The sequence below is a fragment of the Sander lucioperca genome, chromosome 11 (genome assembly GCF_008315115.2).
Source record: "Sander lucioperca isolate FBNREF2018 chromosome 11, SLUC_FBN_1.2, whole genome shotgun sequence".
NCBI lineage: Eukaryota > Metazoa > Chordata > Actinopteri > Perciformes > Percidae > Sander > Sander lucioperca.
This window is the reverse complement of record NC_050183.1, coordinates 11,877,831-11,905,451: the sequence shown is the minus strand read 5'-3', so window position 1 is coordinate 11,905,451 and position 27,621 is coordinate 11,877,831. Positions and strand designations below refer to the sequence as shown.

Genomic DNA, 27,621 nt, shown 5'->3' with positions numbered 1-27,621 from the left:
TTCTGCAAAAACAAAATCAAATCAAATAAACAAATCTTGATTTAAAGAACTGTGACTAATGTTTGAATTAATTTTGCTATAGCTTCAGTGCAAACTTGGCCTGATCAGTAGTTCATCTTACATTTTCTCTTACTGTTGATACATCTAAGACCCTGACAAATTGGAGACTATTAGGGGTGGGGAAAAAAAAAATCGATACAGCATAGTATCGCAATATTTTCCGTGGCAATACTGTCTCGATACACAGACGCCAAGTATTGATCTTTTATTATGTATGTGTTGGTCAGTATGTCTGCTTGACCATCCCATTTTGCAGCAATAAAATTGAAGTGAGATAAACAAACAGAAATGTATCTTTTTAGATAAAACAGATGTTGACAAAGTTTCCTTTTGGGGACATCATTTGAAATTGGGAAAAATTTGAAGTTGGAAAAAGATAATAAATTGCAATATATCGCAGAATATTGTAATATGTTAAAAATCGCAATAATATCTTATCGTGACATAAGTATCGTGATGATATTGTATCGTGAGGCCTCTGGTGATTCCCACCTCTAGAGACTATACCTTTGATCAGTAACCATGAGGTCTCCTTTTAAGCCATCTATTACTGTTAAAGACAGCATCTCCTTATTAAGACAACATGTTGCTCTCAAAATCGTGCAAAATGCAGAATAATGAACAGTTTGAAAGAAGAATAGATATAAGAATAATGTTTACCTTATTATTTGGCAAGTGTTTTTTTTTTGCTATTTGGAAATAATGTAAGCTAGGGCTGGGCAATATATCGATATTATATCGACATCAATATATGGGACTACATATCGTCTTTTGGATATCGTAATATCGTGATATATTTGTCTTTTCCTGGTTTTAAACCGTAAAGTTTTTACCGTAAAGTGATGTCATTTTCTGAACTTACCAGACGTACTGCTGTTATATTATTTGCCTTTACCCACTTAGACATTGTATCCACATTATTGGTGATTATTTATCAAAACTCTTATTGTGTTAATATTTTATGAAAGCACCAATAGTCAACCCTACAATATTGGCATAAAAAAAATATGGTGATATTTGATTTTTTTCCATATGGCCCAGCTCCAATGTAAGCCAACCTTCATTTGTGTCCGACACCAAATTCTCTTTTTTGTTAGAAAATGGTGAGGAAAAAAAAAATGTTTGTTAGAGTGAAAGAAAAGCATGAGTCAATTTCTAAAACATGCTTAAACATTTAGATGCATCTCAATTAAGGAAAATTTCTGATTTTACTAACAACCTAAATAATTTAGATCAAAAGCCACATTTGGCCAACAAGCCACCATTTTTTTCGATCAACACCATCAACTTGCTGCTCAAAGAAAGATTATAAAATGTAACATGCTCTCTGTAATATAAAAAAAAAAGGTTTTCAAAGCTTTACAGCAGGGATGTGTAAAACTGAACAAGGCCTGCAAAGATTAATTAGATTGATGCTGCTACTATACTGGCACGCAGTATTTTAGATAACTGATCGAAAAAGCTTCTTATACAATATCATCAGAGCCAACTGCCACAATTTTCCACCTCAATCATTGTATTACGTGTGTGTGTGTGTGTGTGTGTGTGTGTGTGTGTGTGTGTGTGTGTGTGTGTGTGTGTGTTTTATGCCTCTCCAGAGTTTTGCCTGTCTAACTGCTCTCACTTCATTTGAATTAGATGCATCTTCCAACTTCCCCTCAGGCTTGTATGAAACTAATTACAGACGGTGAGGAAACCTGGGCTGAACTAAACTGTGCTTCAGGGCCTGCATCACAGCTGCCTCACTACAACAAATAAAATATATTTATCTCCATGTTTGCCTTTAATGTCTGAGTTGTGCGGTCGACTACAGACAGTAGGAGTAAGGGCCTAGAAAGCAACAAGGGATCTCAAGGAGCTCAAGGTTCCTCATGAACTAAATGCACTGTTGCCAACATTTTATCCATAATAACAAGAACCAAGGAACTTGTGACATCAACATCAGCCCACAAGTTTTGCTTTCCTCATTGTGCTATGAATACAATGGGCATTTGCGCTCTGAATAATAGAGGCTATAGCTCATAGCTGTCTCTTGCTCATCAGCATTAACACCTTTCTACACCTGACTGGATGAACACATTACTCACTGAGCTCTCAGTGGTTGGTTTGCTTCTGATTTTCAAAAGCAAACCAACCACTTGAAAAATATGATTGATGTTTTCAGAAACATCACATTTCTCCTAAAATAGCCACCAAAAATTTGATTTTGAATAAATTTGAGGCAGAAAAAGCCACGTCAAAATGAAAAAGACAAATGCATCTACAATAAAGAAAAAAGAACGCTCCAAAAGTGATTCTGCGAGTACAAACAGAACAGACTGAAATAGAAGACTTTACCCGACGGATTAGGGCAGTGTGTACTTTTTAACTCTGAGAACACACACAAAGCGAGGTGCAGACAAGCGTGAAACAAGCACAAGCATAAATGAAAATCAAATTAGGAAACGGGTTGCACGTCTCTTCTCCAACATCCAAAGGGAATAAACGTTAGGTATTCAAAAAAACCTGCACAACCTGTTTATCAATTTGATTCTGAAGGACAGTATGTGCACCAGTAAATCGGCTGACTGCAGCACAGAAGTTGGTAATGCTCGTCATATTAACCGTTTGGTTTTTATTGCATCAGAAACTCTAAACATTCATCATCAGAATATGTTTTGTCGCTGCAGTATACTGAGGATGCAGACTAAATTAGTTTATCTAACCCCTCTCCCATTGCCAGTGGTGAAAAGTAATTAGGTACATTTAGTCCAGTACTGTACTTAAGTTTTGAAGTATTTTTGAAACTACATTTATGTGATACCTTTAGAGATACTTTGCAGATTCTGGTTATTAATACAAAATATAGTCAACAAATAAATTATGATGTATTATTATCACTTAATATTCATTATTCTTAATATTATATTTATTGATCCCTTGGTCCCATTCTGTATAATGTATGTGTATGTAAGTTTTGAGGCTGTTAATTTTGTACTTTTACCTAAATAAAATTGTGACTGCAGGACTTGATACTACCTTTACTTCATTTAAAGATCTGAGCACTTCCTCTACCACTGCCCGTTCCCAGTGGAAAAAAAAGCTGCTTCTTCTAGACTTTTTTAGATGTTTTGCTCGGGTTTTTTCTTCCAATTTCAACATATGTGTGATCAGGAAAGTGAAGTGTTGCTCAGCTTGGCTCAGGATTTATGATACAGTGCTTTATTCTCTGCCAAAGTCTAGCTGTGCTTTTAGTTCTGGCTATTTGTCAAATCTGCCCTTACAGACTGACTGAGACTGGATCCAGTGTCTGAGGACATTCCTGCTCTGTAATATAGTCCTTCAGTCATATGAAACTAAGGTGCAGAGCAGAATTGACCAGAACAAAAGAGAAAAGACAAAGCTGGAATTATGCTTCTCTGGGCTTCACATGCGTGCAAATACGCACGGTGGTCACTGAGATGTCCACATGTTTCTTTTATACTTGCATGTATAATATGGGTGACGTTTACTTTTTTTCTTTGTCTCCGTTTCAAACCTGCCCCCTCCCAATCAGAGTTGAATCAACCTGCTTGACCCATAGGGCCATACAATAAGTTGGAGAGTTGTGCGTCTGCTTCTCTGCGAGCATCTACAGCCGAGCTGGCAGAGTTCTTCAACATGGGGTCCACGACCCGTAGGGGGTCCCCAGAGTTACTGCAGGGGGACCTTCAAATTATTGTTTGCAAATGTTTTGAAAGTAAGATTTTCCAAAAAATGTAATATGTCTGAAAATATACATTAACATGAATCCAACATATTATTAGCAAAGACAAATCAGCATATTTGTAAAAACAAACAAAGATTGAATTCACACAACATGTAAAGGCAGCAACAGTCTTTAACTAGTATGAAGTATGAAAGGACACATTCACAGCGCAGGGCTTTATACTCAATTCTGGATGGCTGCTCATACTGTATCTAATTTGTTTAAGGATGACTGTTCTAGAAGTTCAGATCTAACCGCACATAAGACATTTGAATAACTGCCCAAGATAAGATTTTTGGGAGTTAACGTCGTGTGCATTTAGCTTCTTCAGGTTAACTCTTAACTCAAGACAAAACCAAATGATGCTGCTGTTCACCAAGGCTACTCATACCGAATCTTTTAACAATCATTCGGCAAATGGCATATTTATAGAGTGTCACAGTATAAATACCTTGGTATCTGGCTGGACAATAATCTTAACTTCAAGCATCATATTAACACTCTGATTACTAAATTGAGAAATTGAGAATTGATTTGTTTCTATTTCATACTGCATTGTATTTCTTTCTTCTATTTTATTATCTAATTCATAGCATGTTCATTATCCTGTATTCTAACTTTAAACTATCATACATTGCTGTTTTTATTGTTTGCCGTTTTGTTTGAAAGCATTGTTTTACATCTCGACACTGTTGTAAATCAGGATACCTCCTTAATGGTCTTTCAAGAGAAAATAGAGGTTGCTTGATTAAGTCTCCTGCAAAAAATTGCAACTGCAAATTAATCATAATACATATTACATATGATCCAGCTCAGTACGCCACACAATGTAGCTGCAATAAATCAGGAAGCTGTCAAAAGTAAAGCTAAAAACAATCCACCCCTGCTTCCATCCAGCCAGTCGACTGACTGGTCTGTCAGTGCTGTTGCGAGTTTCGCTGACTCACAGAAACTTTTTCTGCTGACTGGGCAGGTCGAGCAGACCGAACAGTCCCACAGCAGAGAGGTGGCAATAACATCAGGAGCAGGTAGCAGCAGCCTGGCACCATTGATAGCTCTAGACTTATTTGCTGTGTGGGCCAGTCTAAGAAATTCACCTCTGCTGGTCTAAGATGCTCCTGGGTTTCCAGGGGAGGGGATAGGCCATGTGGATAGTTCCTGGTAGGGTTTGGCTATGTCTACCGAATTGGCATATGACGATGTCGACAGTGAAACATTAATTAATATTCAGGCATTTGCTCCTAGTGCATGCTGTCCAGAGGAAATACCCAATTACAACTATCCAAACTGATGATTTTGGGGGAAAAAGTGACAGCCTGAGTGTCCACCTGCAGTTGCATTCGCAAAATCAATCTGTGCGCCATTGATAAATCGAAATGGTTACTTTTTAAGCATGCAATGAACGCCATTAGCGCCATTTGAATGATAATGATATATATCATGAAACAGTGTATAGATCAAATAACCTCACACGAATGTCAGTTTTTGACTGATCCAGTGAATAAAATACTTTAAAGGTAAACCAACACATGTAGCAAACTCTCTGATAGATGACACGTTTTTGTTGCTCACCAGATGCTGTGTGTGGCTGTACACTGCTCTTAATGCTTAGGATGGGTTAAATGCAGAGATTGAATTTCACTACATTGTATGTGACGAAGGTGTCCAGAATCATTTCATGCTGAAAGTATCCTATTTCATTCGTTATACTCCCTCTTACTTTTACACACACTGGACCATGAACACAAATATAGAAACTCCTCTGTCTCTTTCAAAAAGGGCAGCTGTAAAGAACAGAGGAGGGGAGGAGAGATAAAATTAGTGAAGAGGCAGAGGCAAGAGAGGGAGGGACACATGGGAAGGAGAAAAAATTCCACACTGTGTGTTTACTGTTCTTCACCCCGAGAGAAAAACCCCATGACTCAAAGTGATGAGGAGGGCAACAACGATGGCATCATTAAACTGAGAAGCAGGCAATAATAAAAACCCACTGGGCGTTGTTTGTGTGTGTTTCTATGCACACAAACTCTTGTATCTGCGGGCAAAGAAGGAGCTGATTCTAAGAAGTGAAAAAAGAAAACAATACTGTATACTGTACAGCCTCAAAACAGAACAGCTTCCTGATCTTTACGGTTATTCTTGGAAATAGTTCATTTAAATCCCCATGGATATCCTGCAGACTCATACCAAGGACATTTTATGGTCTATTCACCCCTGCAGAGAGAGAATACAGTCTGTACTGTCTGTACTGAGAGGAGAGATGGGGATATTATCAAAGAGCCTTCTACAGGTCATCTTAATAATAAATCCAAACTTTTTTTCATTTGTGCGGCATTTCCACCACTGTCTGCAGTAGTTTATTTACTTGTATACTATACTTGTGTATCAAGTATCTCTCTTGCTTTCTGTGGATGAGTGAGCTTCACATTCATGTGGCACCCCAATTCCAAGCATACTATTCTAAGCTAGTTTTAAGTATGTATGTACGCATGTATGTATGTATGTGTATTAATAAAGTTATGTCAAAACAGTCAGAATTCCTTTAGTTTTGAGTGTGTCATTGATGGATACTATTATCCCACAGTGCAATGCACAAAGAAATGAAGGAGCTGCTCACAACTGCAAAAAAAAAAAAATCAAAAATTGTGGAGAAAATAAACAGTAATAATTACGACAATTTGTTGTCTCTTTCTTAAGTTAACATGCCAGCAGCATACTAAAGTTGCAGTTTGACTGAAATCTGATGGAACAAGTATTGTATAATTTCCTGTTAGTATACAATGTTAAGTATGTTGAATTATTTTATACTAAACTGCAAAAACTAGTTCATAAAAAAGCTTAGACTTAGCTTAGAGTCCATACTGTATACAACTAGTATGTAGTATGAAATTGGGACACAGCACTTGTGATTTGAGATGGGATCATCTTATAGCCATGTTTGCTTGCTAAAAAAAGGGCATGATAAAACTAAATCAACAGTGCAGTATACTGATATGGTATGATGTTACTAGAACCAGGGCCAGACTTATCTGCTAAGAAGCTCCAGGACAAATTTGAGTTGTGGCCGCTATGGACTTTATTTTTTTGCATTTTGTATACTCTACATATTGTGGCCTTTAACGACCCAACAGGACCAGTGCAAATGGCAGATTAGCTGGATAATGAGACCGACCATGTTGTTTCCGTTTTTGACACTGAGGTCATGTTAGCCAAATTTGACTCGCCAGTGGCATTTTTAGTTGACACAGAAGCCGAGTAGCGTTTGCTGAGAGCGGTTAGTCAATTTAAAAGGTATTTCTACAACTTGTTCAGCTGCATCGATCCCATACACACTTGTCAACATTTCGGTCTAATTTTTCATGGCTGTAGCTAGGTAGCTAGTTATCTACACAGGAAGACATCTCCATTCTGAATCCTGCCTAATAAGCGCCGATTAGTCATCTGTTTTTCCAGCCAGAGGAAGCAGCCGTTAATGGGCACAACACCAGACAAACAAATCATATTCAGGAGGTATGAAACCAGGCTCACAGCAAATTCCATATTCAATCAAATAACCCCAAACTAATTTACACCACAGTAAACTTGGGGCTTGGAGCCCACAAGAGTCCGGGGCCCTGGGCATTTGCCTGCTATATTGGTTGGTTATCTATTCTTGAAAACAAATTCTGTTGTGTTGCATAAAATATTTTTGAAATTGAAAAATCTAAATTCCAAGAACAACTAAGCAGCACAAATCCTTTAAGAAATCTATTCCTAAGACTTAGCCGTGCCTTAAATTACTAATGATGTACTTAATTATAGCTGATAGTCCCCCTGTGGGCCATGACCGCAGCTTATATGTAGTTAATGGGAAAGGAAAGCGTGCTATGAGGAGGCTTTGTGAGCGGCTGTGAATGTTCTTGAGCCAAACAAGACGAGGCTCTGTGTGTGTGTGAGACTTGTTGTGGCTGTGTTGTCTAATTAACTGAAGGGTTGATTTGTATTACACAGCTATTCAGGCTGGGTGGGAAACGGAGTTATGAATATGTAAACACATGCAGGCACACAAATAACACATATTAGCTTAAATGATCAAGAAAATGTAGCTGTATTTCAAAGGTAGGCACTGTAACGAAGGCTAAAATTTGATACAGAAGCATAGCAGTTCTCCGAACTCATCTTCCTGCCTGGCTAAAATCCTGCTGCATTGACTCCCTGTCAGCATGCTTCCCTCGCTGCCAGTTTGCTCTCATTTTCTTGCTTTTTCCACTTGCCTCTCTTCCTGCTTCTCTGCCCACAGCAAAAAGACTGCAATATCCATGGATCATAGATGGATGTTTAGCAGGCAAAAAAAACCACCAAAAAATACACCAACAGACACAATTACTAAGCTCACAATATTATTCTTCCATTTAAAACGCACATGCATATCTACAAACCAATAGTTTTGAGTACCATTATCAAGTTTAATGCTTTGGCCTTTAATTATAAAACACCTCCACCTATCTAATCAGCTTAATTTTAAGATGCTTGATGCTGACATTGACGGATGGAAAGAGAATGATCAATAGGCAACCACTCCTTCTGATCTTTGCCCCAGGTACAAAAACTTGGATACTGGATCAATAATGGAAAACATTTTTTTTATTTTTTATACAAGAACCTTGAATGTTTTAATACCTTCCCGGTTAAATGTGCTCATTGTCGTACCTGAATCCCGTTTCTGTGTCTGAATTTTTGTTCTACTGCTAAAATATTACTGAGGACTTTTCTAAGTGTCATGAGGCAAGGTAGAAGAAATAGGGCACACCTGAAATAGATGTACCAGATGTGTGGGGACAGAGAGAGAAGAAAGTGAGGATGGAGAAGAAAATAAGGGAAAGAGAAGAAGGGGGTAAAGAGATTTTCCTACTTTACGCATCTGAGGAAAGCTGCAAATGAGGCTATCAATTACTGCACAAATGAATCTAAATAATGACATAATTAACTGGTATCACGTAGTATGAGTTACCAGTTTATTATTAGGCACACTTGTAAAATCTAAAGCATTCTAACACAATAATATAAATCCTAACTTTGCAAGGCTCGTAATGAACAGCTATGTGTTGATACTACATAGGTTGAGGTTGATTCCTCTCTATCATTTTTTAATATACAGTAGGGTTGGGCGGTAATACGGTATACCACGGGGTCTAAAAATAGCAACGGTATCAGTTTCAATACCGTCATTAAAAAAAATGCAATGCACTTATATAGGAGACAAGGATTAAATATTAAATTGTGGTGACCCACAAGTAAGACTGAAAGAGACATTCACCAAGGTACTGTACCTTTAAGGGAGAGGTGTTATGATATACGAGTTCCGGGTTAACGGCTGAATTATGTCAAACTTTGACGGTGGTGAAAATGCTATTGCTGCTGCGGCGGCGCTGGCTGCTGCTAGCGGCGTGGCTAATGTCGGTGCTATCTACGCGGCCACCATCAAGTTACCGGGCTTTTGGCAGCACAACCCACGGCCATGGTTTTAGCACATCGAGGCCCAGTTCCAGCTGAGAGGAATAACACAGGACGTTAAAAAGTATTTCCACGTGGTATCGGCCTTAGATGCCTCAACAATAGCCAGGGCTATGGCGCTGTTAGAAGCTCCTCCAGCTAACGGAAAGTACGACGCACTCAAAACATTCCTGTTGGAACTCTTTGAACTGTCGGAGCTGGAGAAAGCAGACCGCCTGCTGTCCCTGAACGGCCTTGGCGACAGCAAGCCGTCCTGTGGCAGCTTCCAGCACCCGTGCGCACCGCACTGGCCTGCTCCCCCCTCTCTTCCTCCAGAGACTATCGGGCGCTGGCTGTGGAGGCAGACAGGATTTTCCTCGCCAACCGGCAGCAGTTTGTCCACGCGCTGCTGCCCCCCCAGCACACGTCTGCCCCGCTTGCACTCCACAAAATATCATTTATGTAATTATGTGTGGTTGTCATCACGTGACAGTGTGGAGGAGAAAGTAGTTTTTTGTAAGTTGTTGTTATGTTATTGTTTCAGTATTAGTGTTTGGTATTCAGTTTCTGAACGGTGCACAAGCCAACAGTTTGGTGACGCCGCCTGAGCCTTAAGTCATAATTTTTAATTAGTCACGGTAATACTGTATACCGCGGTAAAATAGGGAGGAGGTTTGACGGTATCAAAATTTGGATACTGCCCAACCCTACTATACAGTTAGAATATTAATACATAGGAAATATGGGGGGGGGGGCTAAGACACATGGGAACACCTGGTGCCAGTATCAACTTCCTTTTAAATTATGTTTTTGAGTTTACAAAATTGTGACTTCCCACAGACAAACTGAGTACTGATGGAAATATCTCCTTAGCATTGACTATTGAAAAGTGACACGTATTGGTAAGTTGACATTGAATGCATTGTCAGAGTTGTACTGTGTGTTCAGACAGAAGGTGAAGCAAATTTTAGAGGCATTATGTGGCCGGGTTGGCTCAGTTGGTAGAGCAGGCGCACATATATAGAGGTTTACTCCTCGACGCAGCAGCCGCGGGTTCGACTCCGGCCTGCGGCCCTTTGCTGCGTGTCATTCCCCCTCTCTCTCCCCTTTCATGTCTTCATCTGTCCTGTGGAAATAAAGGCCTAAAATGCCCAAAAAAATAATCTTTAAAAAAAAAAAAATAATTCAGGCTTACTCCGGGGCTTTATGAGTTGAGAGTCGACTTTATGAGATGAGTAGTAGGCTATACAGTGGAGTTGCATATGAAGTGGTTTGGGGTCCTTCTGTAAGTCATTTTGGGGTACAATTTGGTTTTGAAGAATTCTACAAGCAGCAATACCACAGGCCAAGCAATCATCCTGTTCCAAACAGGCACATTTTCAATGGGCACTGCACTAGTAGACCAAACAACTAATCGATTAATCGAGAACAAAATCTACAGATTAATCGACTATGAAAATAATCGTTAGTTGCAGCCCTAATGCAGTCTTAAGCTTCAAGAATTTCCCTGAAATAAGTAATAGCAAGTTAAAAGCATTTGAACTACAGACAAAAAGCCTTTTACATTAATAACACTGCAGAGTGTGACATCATCTCTGCCTACAATACTTATCTGAATGACATTGCTCTCCATGTGGCAGAAAATAAGCAGATTGCTGAATACAAGATCAATCTCTATTATTTGCAAGTGAGCGGAGGAGGGAAACAGCCAGCGCTTCCTGTGCCTATCTGAGGAGCAGCAGGGAGCCAGAGGTTTGGCTGCTTGTCTGAGAATATAAATGAAAAGCTCAGTGACTCATGTTTGTGATTCAGCTATAACATGTGAATAAGTAATATGAGTGTCTCAAGGTGTAAAAACATGATCAATGTAGCCACCATAGGCATGTGTCTTTCTACATAATCTTCGTCACTATATTGACTCTTTTCCAGGTGTTTTCAACACTTACCCAGAAGTTGTTCTTAAAAAAGGCCATCTTCACTCAGAGATTCACAGCAATCTGTAAAAGAGGTGGAGAAGAAGTATGAGAGAGCAGGATGTGATATTAATACTCATTTTTTTTAATCTGCCTGACATTTTCTCTACATCACAGTCTAAGTGGTTGGGATAATAACCTGGAAGGATGCCTATTGGGTTCCTGGTAACAATCGGTCAAATGTTTATGCTCAGCCTTTTCTCTGCCCTCTGATAAGAAAATGCAGCATTAAAGGCTCTGCAAAGTACACATAAACAAGCTTCCAGAGAGTCCTGACTTTATAAAAATTCCCTGGACACCTATAGTGCAGGAAGGGAGCTCCAGAGGGAGAACAGAGGAGAGCTTAACAAATGACTTCAAAAGGATAAACTCACATGATGGAGGGAGCGGAGAAAGGAAGCAGGGAGAAGGAGTGACAGGGGAGATGGGGGAGGAAGGTGAGGGAATACAGGAAAGAAGAGATAAATCGATGGAGGAACGAGGCAGAAGAGGCGGAGGTAGCCACAGAGGAGCTGATTACAGCTTGTGAAACTGGAGGCTGCAGCACTCTGCTCTGATTGGCTGAGTCACCTTCTGTCCCATGCTGCTGTTGATCAGCTCATCTATCTGTGGCATTTTTCATATTGGCTGACTGAGTAATAATACTCATACTTTGTTTATGGAAAAGTTAGCATTTATTTATTATCTTATTATGTATGTATTATATTAAGAGTGCAAAAACATCACAGCAGCAAATGCATAGCACCAACAACAAAAAAACGAGGCCCCGCATTATACTTATACTTACTATAAATTCAAACTACTAAAATAAAAAAATCTTATTTTTGTTGTTGTAGTAATACAGCAGCTGAGCATACACCTTTTGACTCTTTACTCAAACACACACACAAACACACACACACACACAAACACACGGAGAACCCAATACACACACATGCAAAAGCAATGGAATTTTGTCCTGCCCCTTCCAAGAGAATCCATAATGTGTTTTCCCAGGGCTGCCCTCATACAGGATTTTCTGTTATTTTGCTGAATGTGTGTGTGTGTGTGTGTTTGTGTGTGTGTGTTGACAACAACCCTTTCCCTGCACTGGCACAGACTCGGCTCAGTCTGGGTGACCTGGCATTAGGCTGCAACACACAGAAACAAACACAGCGAGACCTACTACACCTTGTTAATTAGCTCAGCGGTGGGACTGGAGGCCCCTGCAGACAGCATTCTGTTTGGCAGAGCAGGTTAGCTCGGCACAGGAGAAAGATACAAAAAGACTGAAATATTATCGAGCAGACCTCGGTGATAATATATCCCAATTAATTGATTTTTAATGAAATATTACTGTGACAACATCATCATATCCTGTGATAGTTTTCCAAATTAATTATTCAAAGCACAATGTAATTAAAAACTAACAAAATTAGCTATTGAAGTTTTAGTTTTAAATGTGTGAAAAGGTTTGTCTGATGTAATGCATAAGTTTGATAATAATAATTATTATTGTTTTATTTTATTGTTACATTTCTGTGCACCACAATATGTTTTACCAAGGACAACCTTGTCAACATGAGGTAATTTAAACAGAACATATAGGAAATTATAGGTAATGATACAGTTACAGTAATTAATACAGTTGCCATCAATAGATTCTTAATCTCTGGACTGGACTATGGGTTGATTGATTGATTGATTGATTGGTTATATATTACTGGTTATTGTAGCTAATATTCTTAATAAAATGATATGGGATTCAGACAAATTATTTAGTGAATCTATAAGATATATGATGTCAATACATTCAATTTGTTGCCCAACTGTAATATTTATACAATAACTCAACAATAATTTGGCAAAAAAACAGACACACCATGGTGAGGGATGATAGAAGCCTCTTGTTTTCTTCTTCTGACAGCCTGACGCGCCATATAGCTACTATACTATAGATTGGAGTTATTAGTCATTTTGTTTTAACCCTGACTGTTTAGACTCAGCACGATCCAGAAACACAAAGACAGAGAATGAGGTGTGCACTGGGACCCCATGTGGATAGCAGCCACGGTGGGACATCCAGTATTCTCCATCTGGTTCCAACTAACCATTCAGCCAAAATCAGCTCTGAGGCCAGAGAAGAAGTGGGACACACTGTGACCTTAATTCCTCGGGCTCAACATCATTTTTTATTCAGAAATTAAATGCCCGCACAAATGTTGGTTTTGCTGTGTGTCCCCATGCACATATGGTTTAATCACAGCATCAAATCTCAACTTACTGCAGGCACTATGGTAAACTGTGAGAAACCTAAACAGATAGACAACGAGACTTAAATATATAAATAAATATAAATATATGGGATCATCTTGAGTTGCCTCAGTGCATCGCTCTCAGTGCCACAGTGGCTGCTATAAATGACAGTAATTAGGGATGCTCCATACAAATTAGTGGCCTATATATTATTCTCAGATAAAAGAGAAAATTAAATTATTGTTACAATATTGTAATTTCAGATGATAATTGGAGCTTTTTCTTACCATAGCTGCAGGTATTCTGTGAGTGCAAATGAACATTGCAAGTGTAATCAGGACCCAGACAGACAGATACATTCATATTAGGTTCAATGCTGCGTGTAAGCACTTTAAGGGAGAAAAAGAGAAAGTAGAATGTCAGAGAAAAAAAAAGACATTTCTTCTGTTAACTACGACTTGTTACCAACATTGTACTAAGAGTGGAAAACCAAACTGGTAAATTCAAAACTTAGTGCTTCATAGATTTCTTCATGAATTTCTTAAAAGACTTTCTAAATGAATAAATTACAGCTATTGGGATGTAGCCATGGTGTCTTAAGAAAAGGCAAGAAAGTTGTTTCAAGTGAACCACGATTCTTAGAAAATTAGTCTGGTCAGCGATGCAGAAGTAAACTGGGACCAGTGAAGAACAGACTCCTAAACACAGAGATCTCCAACTTTAATAGTCGGCCCACATTGATTTTCTCATTATCATCTAGCCTTTTTTGTAATCTTTTAAATTTTAAATAGATTGAATAGATATTTTATAATAACATAAAGGCGAGGATTGTTGTTGATTGTTGTTGTAGAATTCATAGCAAAATTTCATAGCAATCCATCCAGTAGTTGTTCAGATATTTCAATCTGGACCAAAGTGCTGGAATAACAGAACAACATTGCCATCTCTACAACCACGCCACTAGCATGGCTTAAAAAAATAAATCGAGAACATGTTTTGGGAAATCTTACTTTCTTTGGTTTAGAAACAGCTATTTTGACACACAAGCCTACATGGAAATTACATACTATACATGTCTTGTAATCCTGTTTCCCTGCCAATATGTTTACATTCAATCATGCTTGACCATCCTTGTTTTTTATGCTAGATGATCATGTATAACAGGTCAAAGAGCCAGCAGAGAGAGAGAGCAGCACAGCCACACAGATAGTAAAGCAAGAAAAGAAACACAAGGTTTAAGCTAAGGATCATATCATCAACAGACAGACAGTAGGGTCAGTTAGAGATACAAGGCAATCAGCCTTATCAATGGAGACACACTAACCTCTTCTCCTGCTCTCTGCCACCCTCACACTGCCTGACAACACACAGATGGCTGCCATAAAAAGTTAGGACTTAGTAAAAGCAGATGGAGGAGTGAAAGAAGGTCTCTTACAGACAAACACTATCCACATCCCATTTAATTCCTGCAGGAAATAAATGGTGCATCCTCTCTGCCCAAATTGAGCATTTTTGTTTTTATTTCCCTTTCCTCTTTCTTTTGCCAGAGAGCAATCTACCAACAGATGCCTCTTTGGAGGAAGGGAAGGAAGGTAGGTCAACACAAACTCCTGCCTCCTCACCACCTCCACCTGCCTGTCTCACTCATTTGAGTGGGAGAAAAGGTGAGAGGTTGGACAGGAATTGCACCCCTTGCAAACGCTGTCGGTGAAAACGCCGAAGAACAGCATCCTCTGGCGCAAAGAGCAAAATAAAAATAGACCTGGGTTAAATGTAATGACACAGCCAAATGTGGAATAAAGATGCTTCACTAACCTCTGAACAGGTACATTTTGTCACAAGCTCAGGGAGCAAAGCAGAAGGGAGACAGTAAGGACACAAAAGAATTGAGCAAAAAAGGAAAAGGACAGATAGAGGTGACAAATAGAGGAGTGAGGTGAGGTGAATGGTGAGACAAAACAAACAGCCGTCTTGAAGAATCAGACAGGTAAACATAAACAATCCTCCAAAAGGATGATGGACGAGATGAAGAGAGGAGACAAAAAGTGAAGCGACATAGTTGCTGTGGCATAAATAAGATGGATAAAATGTCTTCGCTAAAACATGAGGCAGATTCACCCCAGACATGTTGGGAGTGTCATTAGTTTTTTGGTCATAAAGTATTGGTCAAATAAAAAATTTGATCTGATAATGGAGCTCAATGAAAAGATAACCAAAGTGATTACTATTCATCCAATTCTAAATTTGGAGGATTTTGGGAGCCTGGGTAGCCTAGTGAGTCACCTAGTGAGTGCATGCCCATATGCAGAGGCTCAGTCCTCGCCGCAGCAGCCGTGGGTTTGGTTCTGACCTGCAGCCCTTTGCTGCATGTCATTTCCCCTTTCTCTCGCCTTTCATATCTAAGCTGTCCTATCAAATAAAGGCCTATAATGCCAAAAATAAAATTTAAAAAAATAAAGAATTCCAGCAATGCAGTCAGATTTCTACTTCTCAAGTGCGGGTGTGAGAGAGGTTGGACAAGGACAAACAGACAGAATTTATAGAGCAGCTGGAGGCTTACAGAGAAGTCTACTGCACTGCAGATCGACTCTTCTGTCCCTCAATATTAGTTTTAAACCTGATTTAGCGAAGCGTGGAGGAGAGATCATTTTGTGTCAGGCCTAATTTCCCCTTCACTGCCACCAGACAACTTTCTGCACTCCTCTGCCACATCTACCAGCGTGCGATGACTCACCGCTGTGGCTGGTAATTTTATAGCAAGACTTCACTGTGGATGTTTAGTAGTTTCTTTCATGAATGTGAGTTTATATGCTCAGTCAAGCTCCAATATGGTGTTTCAATTCATCTGGATTAATTCAATTGAGTTTCTCCTTCCATTTGTCAGAATAGATTTTTGACACAAAAGAAGCACAACTAAAAGCTTATTTCTGCACACTTATTCTCTAAACTTATCTCTGTCAACGACTCAATTCACCTGTCTGCATCATCACCATTGACTGTAAGGACAAATACATTACTTCCAGGGGGATCAGGGGATAGTGAAATGCTTGCCCTTTGCGGACAACATATGGTGAAGTTCAAAAAACTTACAAATGATTCAGAGCTTTCAATACATCTCATGGTCTTCATTCAACGGAGTTGGCTCAGGAGGCATCACGTGACCTAAATGTGAACTTTTGGTCTTATGATAAGAAGTGGTCATACGTGGGGGATAGATCATAAACCCTTGTCTGAAAATGATAAACAACACTTTAAGGGTTCCTACTAACAATAATGTTTTAGTATCAATTGATTTGCAGATTATTCTTTCTTTTCTAGTCTATAAAGAGTCAGGGAATAGAGAACAAATCCCATTATAATATCCCAGTGGTGGCAAGAACATCAGCAAACATTCACATTTCAGAACCTGAAAACAGAGAATGTTTAGCATTTTTACTTGAAAAATGACTGGAACAATTATTCGATTATTAGAAAAGTCTTCTGTCTATCAACTAAGCGTTCAGTTCCAAACTATTTTAATAATCAATTAATAATTCAAGTAATGTTTTTTCGTCACAGGTCGGATTCGAACCCTGGACCTCTGCGTCGAGGCATAAACCTCTCAGTATATGTGCGCCTGCTCTACCCACTGAACCAACCCGGCCACAATTCAAGTCATTTTTTTAAAGTAAAAATGCCAAACATTATCTGGATCCAGCTTGTAAAATGTGAGGATTTGTTGCTTTTCTCGGTTTATTTATTTATTTATTTATTTTTTATTTATATATATATTAGGGCCGGGACTTTAACGCGTTAATTAAAGATTAATTAATTACGGGACTTTAACGCGTTAATTAATTACGCAAAAAATAAATAACATAACATAATTTTAACCACACTTATTTTTGCACCGCGGAACGTTTTTCAATGAATGAGTTTCGACGGACCGATTATACTGGAGCACCAACTAGCGTTCTTGACTTCCGACAACAACAAACCACAGTGAACATGAACGAAGAAGCTGATGAGACCGCTTTGCTTGGCCCCGTGGATGGGAAATTTTGTTTTAAAAAACGAAAGGATGGAAGCGTCGACAAGAGCATGGTTGTGTGCAAGCTATGCAACAAGGAATTTGCGTATCACCGCAGCACATCGAGCCTCAAATATCACCTCAACGCAAAACACATAGGAGTTAGCGTGGACGTTAGCCCGACCGATGCAATTAAAATGCGATTAATTTCGATTAATTACAAAGCCTCTAATTAATTAGATACATTTTTTTAATCGAGTCCCGGCCCTAATATATTAATATATATATATATATATATATATATATATATATATATATCTTTGGGTTTTGGACTGTTTGACTGCAATTTGAACACATCTGCTTGGAAACTGGGACATTTCTGCCATCTTATAAATAAAAAAAAATCATCAAAAAAAACAGAAGTCAGTCAATAAGCGTACGTATAAAGATGAAATACAGATCAACCGTCTGCATCAGACCCTGATCTTACTCGATATGCAGTATCCTGGTGGTGATTCATTGTGTGTGTCTATTATGAAGAGAAAGATTGCTACAATCGTAAATGACAAATCCAGCACCCCCAAATTGTTGGCAAAGCCCACAAAGCCAAATGCGTCAACAAAAACACTAAAGCACTAAAACCAGAGCCTGCACTTTAGTGATGACAAACTGAAACCAACAATCACATCACTGCCAACTTGATAACAGAATTACACCCTGTATTTAATGACTAAAGCAGCTTCAGAAACAACACTGTGCAGAGCTTATTCTCTTAAAGCGATAAACAGGTTGCTGGGTGAGCGTGTGCTCGAGCCTTCAGTGAATGGGACCGAATGAGAGAAATAGTGAGACAGCAAACACAATAGACAGGAGGGCAGTGTGAGAGAGAGAGAGAGAGAGAGAGAGAGAGAGAGAGAGAGAGAGAGAGAGAGAGAGAGAGAGAGAGAGAGAGAGAGAGAGAGAGAACACACAACCCAGGCTATCAGCTCCCCATTGTCCTGGCCTGAATGTGCTTTTTGTCACTGCAGCATACAGCCACAGTCCAGTCCACTCTAGGACAACGTGCCAGGCGGGCATCACTTCCAAGCCCTGGCATGACCAGCTGTGTGAGAGTGCACGCAGCATGGCTGCAAACACTCTCACAATACACGTCGACGTCCGTACACAGCTAGAGATTGACACACTAGAGATGAGCATGTATGCAGCAGTGCAGCTGTGAATTAAGACAGAGCGTAGTCTAACACTTCAATTTACTGTATCGGAGGAGAGACGGAGGACAAATTTTCCCTCTCATTTTTACACTTTCAGTTTACTATCACATACGAAGCTGGAATGAGGATAAATGTTGCCATTTTTGCTTGAAAAGTAACCTAATAATAATAATAATAATAATAATACATCAAATGTATATACAGTAGCCCTTTTCTAGGTACTCAAAGTCAAAGTCGATAGTTAGAGCCTGGGCCAGCTGGCCGGGCTTTGGAAAGCCAGTTCGAATAGGTGCGTGTGTTGTGTTAAAACAACTAATCGATTAGCAGAATTGTCGCTGATTTTGACCAACACTCCAAAAAAAAAAAAAATCTTTAATTTAAATGATGTAAAACAGAGACAAACAGCAAATGCTCATATTTAGAAGCTGCAACAGGCAAATATTACGCATTTTAGCTTGATAAATGACTTAAATGATCAACTGATTATCAAAACTGTTGGAGATTAGTTTTCTTTAATGACCAATTGCTCCAGCTGTACTTATCTGATATCTGTCATATGACTAATATAAGGAAAAAACGATCAGACGGCATTTTAATTGTTTTCTTGATTAACCGATTAATCGTTTGGATCAATAGAATATCCCAAAATAGTGAAAAATACAGATCATGATTTTCAGAGTACAAGTTGACGTATTCAAATTGCTTGTTTTGTCCGACCAACCATCCAAAACCAAAAGATATTCAGTTCACAGTGATGTAAAAAAAGAGAAAAGCAGCAAATCCTCCTATTTGAGAAGCAAATTTAATCTATTATTACAATTGTTGCAGATTCATTTGCTGTCCATTGGTTAATTTACTATTATTTAATCTTTTCAGCTTTGGTCTATGAATAATGTAGGAAAAAGTGGGTCGCTGTGGGAGATTCATTTTTAATTAAAGTAATCTCAAATCGAAATCACCCTCAATGCTGATATTAAGCAAATCAACAAAATAATTTTCTTTCACCTCTCCTTATCATGCTTGGCACTTCAGAGCATAACAAGAACCAGTAACCCAGAAACATCGATCACAGACCATTCTGCCCCAGGATCCTCCCATCTGTCATGAGGAGATCTTGGCTGGGATTATTCACAACCTCAGGCACAGGTCATGGTTTACACAAGGTACACGATTTCACAGCAGGCCTGTTGTCACCTCAACTTTTAGATGCATAATCTTAACTGCACTTGAAAACTATTGCGCTGTAAATCAAGAGCTTTGAATTGAAAGTATTAAGAGTTTTGTTTGTGTTTTCATTATGTAACAGGGTAGATTTACTGTTTCCTGCCTCATATTTCCTGCCTTTGGGTTCTGCCCTGCTTGGCAAAGCAGAGGGAAGGCCTTGCAGCACTCCAGCCTACATATGAGAAGCTACACATGTATAATTAATATCTGTCATTGGCACCATATAATGTGTTGTAGGACAGCCAATAGGGGAGGAGGGAGGCAGGAGTAAGTAGTAAAAAGATCCCTATCGTGTGGCTGGGTTGGCTCCGTTGGTAGAGCAGGCGGCGGGTGCACATATGTGGAGATTTACTCCTCGACGCAGCGGCCGCGGGTTTGACTCTGACCTGCGGCCCTTTGCTGCATGTCATTCCTCCTCTCTCTCTCTCTCTCCCCCCCCTGTCCTGTGAAAATAACGGCCTAAAAATGCCAAAAAAAAATCATCTTTAAAAAAAAAAAGAAAAAGAAAAAAGATCTGTAGGTCAAAGAGAGGGAAAGAGGAGTCATCAGGTAGTATGGTTTCAGAAAGCATTTCTATTAATTTTGCTGTGATAGCATCATTATCTTGCAGATCAAAAACATTTCACTATTTGACTAAGACAAAAAACAAAAAAACAACCAGTGAATCATAGCATAAATATTCACCAGCTGTCAAATCCTGGGTTTGAAATTCAAAATGACTACCACTTAGCACATCCAAAATAAAAACATGTTAACACTGGCATCTGAAAATATCCACGCTTTACATTAGATATTAAGTGCTTTTACAGAATGTCCAACTCCCCATCTACATTATCACATTGTCATCAATGTAAATTTGCACTACTGTGAATCCAGTAAACATGTCACACAGTGTGGGGTCACTGTTGAACTTTTTTATTCATTTATCATAATCGTTGGTATAGAATGCTCGCATCTAGCCCAGAGCTCACTCAGGCGACATAATCTCCAAGACAATTTTATGGCAATCAATGTAATATTTGTTGAGACTCATAACTAAATTACCATTTATAGAGGCACACAACTATGGTAGGTAAAAAAAAAACATGTCTGTATCTCAGCAGCATTAAGGCATAATCAATAAAGCAAAAAAGCTTATGGAAATTTACAAAATTAGAGCAAAGCATCTTTATTCAAGCCAAAATGTTCTTCTAGGTTGAGATCTAACTTGTAGTCTTAGTATAATCATACCTTTGGATATGCATTACTACTGAGCCTCAACAGACAGACACTAGAAAACAGCCTTTGGTCAGTGAATGACCATCGATCGTCAAGAACTATCCAGCAGCAAATATGACTTGCCAAGATTGAGCCTGTTAACTGAGGAGAGGTGAGAAAAAACAACTGTTCCTCCCAACACTGGTGCACTTCTCTTTATTTAATTATATTGCTTCCCCCCCCCCCCCCCACCTCTCCATCCCACTCATCCTGATTCACTTTCTGAGCGTTCAGTAAGGAAAAGGTCTATCTCCTTGAAGACAAGGCACCAGAGAAAGAACTCAACTCCTGCCATTGAGGCATGCAGAGAGAGAAAAAACAACACGGCATACAGGCCATTGTAGCACAAGAAGACAGCTGTGCTGCAGTGTGAAGATGCAAATACTATTGCTAATGTTATAACTGTTTGGACAAAAGGGGAATTCCAGTCTGGTTGCTTTGGTGCAACCGGACAGTTTGCACCTCCTAAAAGTGATGCAATAAAGCGTGTTCCCACCTCAAAACCCTAAACTCACCAAAATGATCGTTCCTACTTTTCGCTTTTGAAGATATTTTACCCAATAAAATATTGGTAGAATCAAGCAAAGTGGAATCATACTACTGGCTGACAAATGATATACAATCTGTATTCTTCAAAGATGATTTCTATCACATTCTACTGCATTTGATAGCATACAGTAGAGAGTGACAGGAAATGCTGAGAGAAAGGAAATAAGGGATATTGTGGTCGTAGACAAGTAGGCCGTAGTGAAACCCCCAATATGTATTTTTACCATAAAGGTTTGAGGCATATTCACATTCGTAATTGAATATCTGCGTTTTGAGTGTTCTTCAAAATGTAAGCATGTTTTACTCCATTGTTAACGAACATTACTGATATCTGAAAACATTAACAATTTAGGTTGTTGTTAAGGTACATATTAAAAGACCTTTCAGTTAATTTGAGTGCGTGGGGCCTATCTGGTAAAGACATGCCCGTTATGATACTGCACGGTTATTAAGGCACCACTGCATTGCTGTCAATTCAAAACACTACAGCAAGATACTACATTTCAATTCAAGATAGTATAAAACTGAGTCATCATATAAAAACCAGAGAGATAAACAACTTCTTAGCAAAAGCTCTGTTTAATCTGATCCCTCCTGAGTAGAGGTTGTTTACAATACCTGGACCAGGGTGTCTCAAATTTGAGTACTATTCTCCAGTAGAGGCAAACAAATACCTGCCATACCTCAAAGAATTGGCATAGGATATCTAGGACAGACCAGTTAATATTTGGAGGCATGAGCAGCTCTCTCCATCTAACCTAGAAACCCCATCATGGGACTCATGATCTTTGATCTCCAGCAGTAAACCCATAACTGGTTCTGATTCAGTTTTTAGGCTTGCTGAAAAGTCAGTGTTTTCACTTTTCCAAGGTATAATTAGGTATCAGCCACTTTCATGAGGTATTAGCCACTTTCAGCTTAGCTTAGCTCAGTATTAAGTAACAAAACATTGCAGTACAGAAATGCCAAAGATATAAAGAGATAATTTCTAAACAGTCCACAGGAAAGCACTGGTGAGTTTTTGTCAACTGTAAAATGTCCAGTCTAATACATCATTAGCAAGTTTTTTAAACTCTCAAATATTAGTATGGATAGAAGCCTCAGAAATCATGTATTGGCAGGGCTCAAGTCATAGGTTCACGTGATTTTACAAACTTCTCTAGTAAATATCCCCATTACAAAAGACAATATGTCTTAGGATGCAGGAGGACCATTACCACCTGTGTTATTTAGTCGCACAAGACCTGACAGACCACAAATCCCCCATCCAGCTCCAAAAATGACTCTAAGTTAACATCAGATGACAGATATATCCCCTGAGTGGGAGCCAGTGTCAAGTTAATGTACATGTCAGTAGGACTAATATCAAAATTCAGTCCAATAAAACACTATCCCAGCTTGGCATATGATGCTAACTCTGAATCCATCTATGGAAAGATATTTTGGTTTGTGAAAGTAAACACTGGTCTACTAAAGTTTAAATTCTGGATTTACGTTATATTTTAAGCTCATGCATTTACTTGTCTCTCGTTAAGTTTCTCGTCCAATGTCAGCTCAATTTCCTTCCGTTCATATGTCAAACAAACGTGTCTACTAACGTTACTGCTGCCAGTTTCCTTTCAACAATGTCACAGCCATGCATGACCAACTCGATATTTTTAATAGCTTAGCATTAGCTCAGTCTTTCGAGCCAATTTCTGAATTATATTAGTGTAACAGAATTAGGTAAAAAGAAGACAAGGAATAATGCATTACCTGTATAGACTTTTCCAATAGCGTTTATTGTACATTTTCCATCCCCAGTCCTTTCGGTAGCCACAGCCCGACTCTTGAATGCACCCTGAGCGGTTTGATCATAGTAGTAGAAATTTCACCAGGCAGTTTCAGTGTGCGCGCAAACTCCCGCCCAGCTCGACGCTGATTGGCTAATCAGTCCGTCCATCAGAGAGAAACGCGTAGTAGGCATAGCAACCATGAAAAGGCGGATCTTAACGAGAATACTAGCAGCCTATTGGGTATTTGTTTCCAGGACGACGCCCACAAAATACAGAACGTATAAATGAAATGTAAGGGACCTAAAGGACGTGGCTTCTGTATGATTATGCCTTTTATTTCTGGGAAAAGAAACAAAGGGTAAGCAAAGTTTAGTAATATATATATATATATATATATATATATATATATATATAGCTACATACATACATACATACATAGCTACATACATACATACATACACATACATATATAGCTATACACACATTAAACATCCACACAGCACAGGTGTGTTCAGTTATTCTGGCTGATTAGACCGCTGCTCAGTGTTGTTGAAGGTGGGCCAGAACTTCACAAATCTTCATCTAATGTTACCAATAAGAACGATAAAGGTGTCACTTGTTCTGACCCTACTGTCATAGGTGCAACAAAGCAAACAGGAGACTCCGGAAGATGTCAATTAATCACAGTCCATACTCACCCACACAGTCCTGGGAAGAGGTTTAATCAGACAGATTAACTGAAAACGCCTGTGTGGGTGTTCAGAGCGTTTAAACTTACTCAAAGACCTATATGTCAATGCAAACACAGTCATGAAGGCTTCATGCAGACAGTCTGTTTTGTTGTTTTTATCCTGAAACTGCTTTATGAAATTGTTAGTTTTTTTTAAAGATTATTTTTTTGGGCTTTTCTGCCTTTAATTTTTGACAGGACAGCTAGGTGAGAAAGGGGGAAGACATGCTGGAAATCGTCACAGGTCTGACTCGAACCCTGGACCTCTGCATCGAGGCACAAACCTCTCAGTATATATGCGCCTGCTCTACCCACTGAACCAACCTGGCCACAATTTAGTGGTTTTGATCTGAATTCAAAAGCCAAAGCAGGGACAACCGTGTGCCATCTGTTGCAATCCCATGTAACAATGTTTATCCGTATTTTCCCTGTTAAATAAACTAACATAAATTAAAAAAAAATGTTTTACACTTATTCAAAATATTTTTTATGGCTGCACCATTCCATCAAATAGAAATATATATATATAGAAATATACATGTCTTGCGCATCATTCTGTATATTTCCCACAAATCTAGCCTCTTGGGACACTAAATAAACCCTGTTATTTACCATCAATACAGAAAGACGTGCATATACCTTTTGCATACAGTTACAACAGCTGTAATTTATAACCACAACACCATCTCTTGTTTGTTTTGTGTCTTTGGGAAAGACTTGTCCTTCAGCCACTCTTTACTAAGAAATGTACCTCACTACCTCACCATTAAAAGTTATAAAACATAGCTGCAGTATTGCTTTCTTTTATAATGCCACATTCAGTCTGAATAATTGTAGTTATACAGCTAATGATTTGTGTAGGTCGATATGTCTGGCCAAGAAAAATGTGTTAAAGTGCTGTAGTACATATGTTAAAAAGGTAGTAGCGTAAAATAAGGGGTTTGACCTGCAATTCACCAAATGTATGCATATGATAGAATTGCAGCTTGAAGGATAATAAGACAGCATGTCCATACTTGTACAGCATATATTTCAGGGGATGAGTGACAGGGAAATATGTACCTCCAGGCCAAACTCCTTATCCGTATCAGATAAGATGGTTAAGATGCTGACAGTAGTCCTGGAGGAAGCTAGGGCAGCAGCACTGGTGAGGTGCATGTTGATTGATAGTGAGATAGCGATAAATAAATCAGTTTTCTCCATCAGTCCTTCAATGAAGCCTGTAACATGCATATGGTGCAGTGCAGGGTGTCATCGCCTTGGCATCAACCGCTGAGTCTGTACTGAGTCTGTCTAAATGTCTCAGCAGACAGCACAAGACAAGGTTGTTTCTATCCATTAAGCCGTACTGCAGATCTCTCTCAGTGCTGTGCTTCACACGTGGAGCCCTTACATAATGACTTTGTAACAAAAGAAAAAATAAGATTGATTATGAATCAGAATTAGGAAACTGGAAGTTATTTTTTTAAGATTATTTTTTGGGGCTTTTTCCCCTTCTATTTCAGAGTGACAGTGGATAGACAGGAAAGGTGGGAGAGAGATGGGGGATGACACGCAGCAAAGGGCTGCAGGTCAGATTCAAACCTGTGCCGCTGCAAAGGCCTCAGCCTACATGGGGCGCACGCTGTTACTGGGTGAGCTAGAGGTCGCCCCAAGTGGAAGTTGTTTTAACATCCATGCCTCGACAAGTACTGTAAAAGAGCATCAACATTGGATAAAGACTTGTTGATAATAAAGGCAAGCCTCAAAAACTGATCAGCGGCGTTTTATGCTATTTGGCATAAATAATAAAGGAAAATACAGTAGCTCAATTTTGTGCAAAGGTATGGACATTTTGTTGTATTTGGTTCAACTAGCAACCATGTAGTGGATTTAGATGAAGTAGTTCATGCTGAATATCTCTGCAAAAACTTACAGATTAAGTTTTTTTAGACTAAGGACTTTGAAATGTGGGCATTTTTTTTATCTATGTGGGTACATGCAACTGGTGTCTTGGTCTTGGCGCTGAGAGCCCTGACAAAAGCACAGCTGTTACTCACTGATTCCAGCTTCACATGTAGTTTCAGGTGCTCTTGCACATCAAAGACGTGAGTAGTGAGAGGCCTCTGCTGGAGGTGTCGATGCTTGATGTGATGCAATATTAAAATCAAGACAGAGTGCAGCAGAAGAAAATCAGTCAGACAGTGAGGTAGCATAGCACAAGGTTATAGCAAGAATACATTTCCTGTGAAGTAATTGAGATGGTTAGATTAGATTATCAACATCCACCTTCAGACTTGCATTGAGCTGCAGCCAGGAAGACAACATTTTTTCCACAAAGTCACAAGGCAAGATATCTAAGTTATCTATGAGTGTTTGAATTAATAAAAGACATGAACAAAACAAGATGTATATCATCTAGAGTATTACTTATCCATATGTTAAGTGTAAGATCACATACAGGAGGGTGAAATGCAAGCTGGGTCGGTATATACAAACTCTATCTTTCTGTAAACAGCCTGTTGGCAGTGTCCCTCGCTTCCATCTGCTTGTACACAAATGAAATGGAGGATGAGCCTTTAATCCATGGTAAAAAAATCTTCCAAATAAAATGAAATGAGCTGTCGAATTATGTATAATCAGTGCCCGTCACCTGTTGGTGTTCCTATTCTTATCCTGCGGGAGTGTTGCTTCATACACCAGCCGATACGCTCTCATTTGTCTCCCTCTAAAGGTCCTTTGTGATCATGTTTCATTCATCGTATCAATACACTGTAAACAATTTATTGTGACAAAGATTTTCATTATTTCATCTAGATTTCGCAGATGCCAGATGAAGGGCTTACATGGCTGGGTCATTTCACAGCTGTGTAAGCCTTCTTTTGATTGTCTAATTAAGCATGTTAAGAACAAATTTATAGAAAATTGAATAGGAATCAAACTGAAAAAGAGTTTCATAAGACAAAGTGCTGTGCTTGTCCTCTGATGAAAGCAGGCTATGATTGTTTTGTTATTTCCTGTTTTGAACTCAAATTCTGCATGTTCATTTTTGCAGAGGTTACTGAGCCTCTATTCAACTTGGAAGATGGCAAGAGCAAAATGTATCTACTGAATGAGGCCCAATGTGTACACCCACATGCTCTGAATCACCCTTCCTCCTGTATGTCTGTGTGTTTCTGCCTCTCATCAGGCTCCCTGCAGGCTGGCTGATTAAAGCTGCCAAGACAGAAGATGGCCTTCACTGCTGACAAAGCACATACACAGTTTTGGATCAAGAAAAAGAAGCTGACTTTCCCCTCAGGGGTCCTCTCATCTCCCCGGGAGATCCAGTGTGTACTACATCCATCTGTGGTAATAAGGGTTTTGTGCCTTGTCTCAGTGATATAACTGCGTTTTGCTGGCTGTCCCTCTGTGTCAGGT

The 27,621-nt window shown here is 39.1% G+C and overlaps 1 protein-coding gene across 6 annotated transcripts in view; it reads right to left on the bottom strand.

Annotated features, from left to right (window-relative positions):
• The window catches only part of fcho1 (FCH and mu domain containing endocytic adaptor 1), a 66,742-nt gene extending 43,143 nt beyond the window's left edge, over positions 1-23,599 (bottom strand). For 3 of the 6 annotated variants that reach the window (XM_036007647.1, XM_031313877.2, XM_036007643.1), the window contains exons 1-2: positions 23,473-23,599; positions 11,206-11,256 (exon numbers count right to left, since the gene is read on the bottom strand). In XM_036007647.1, coding sequence (XP_035863540.1) covers positions 11,206-11,232 — 27 coding nt within the window. In that variant the 5' untranslated portion in view covers positions 11,233-11,256; positions 23,473-23,599. Of the gene's footprint in view, positions 1-11,205; positions 11,257-12,402; positions 12,517-14,791; positions 14,825-23,472 lie in introns of those variants that run through there. The other 3 variants (XM_036007644.1, XM_036007646.1, XM_036007645.1) reach the window with 3 other exon arrangements.
• Positions 23,600-27,621: the final 4,022 nt, after the last annotated feature.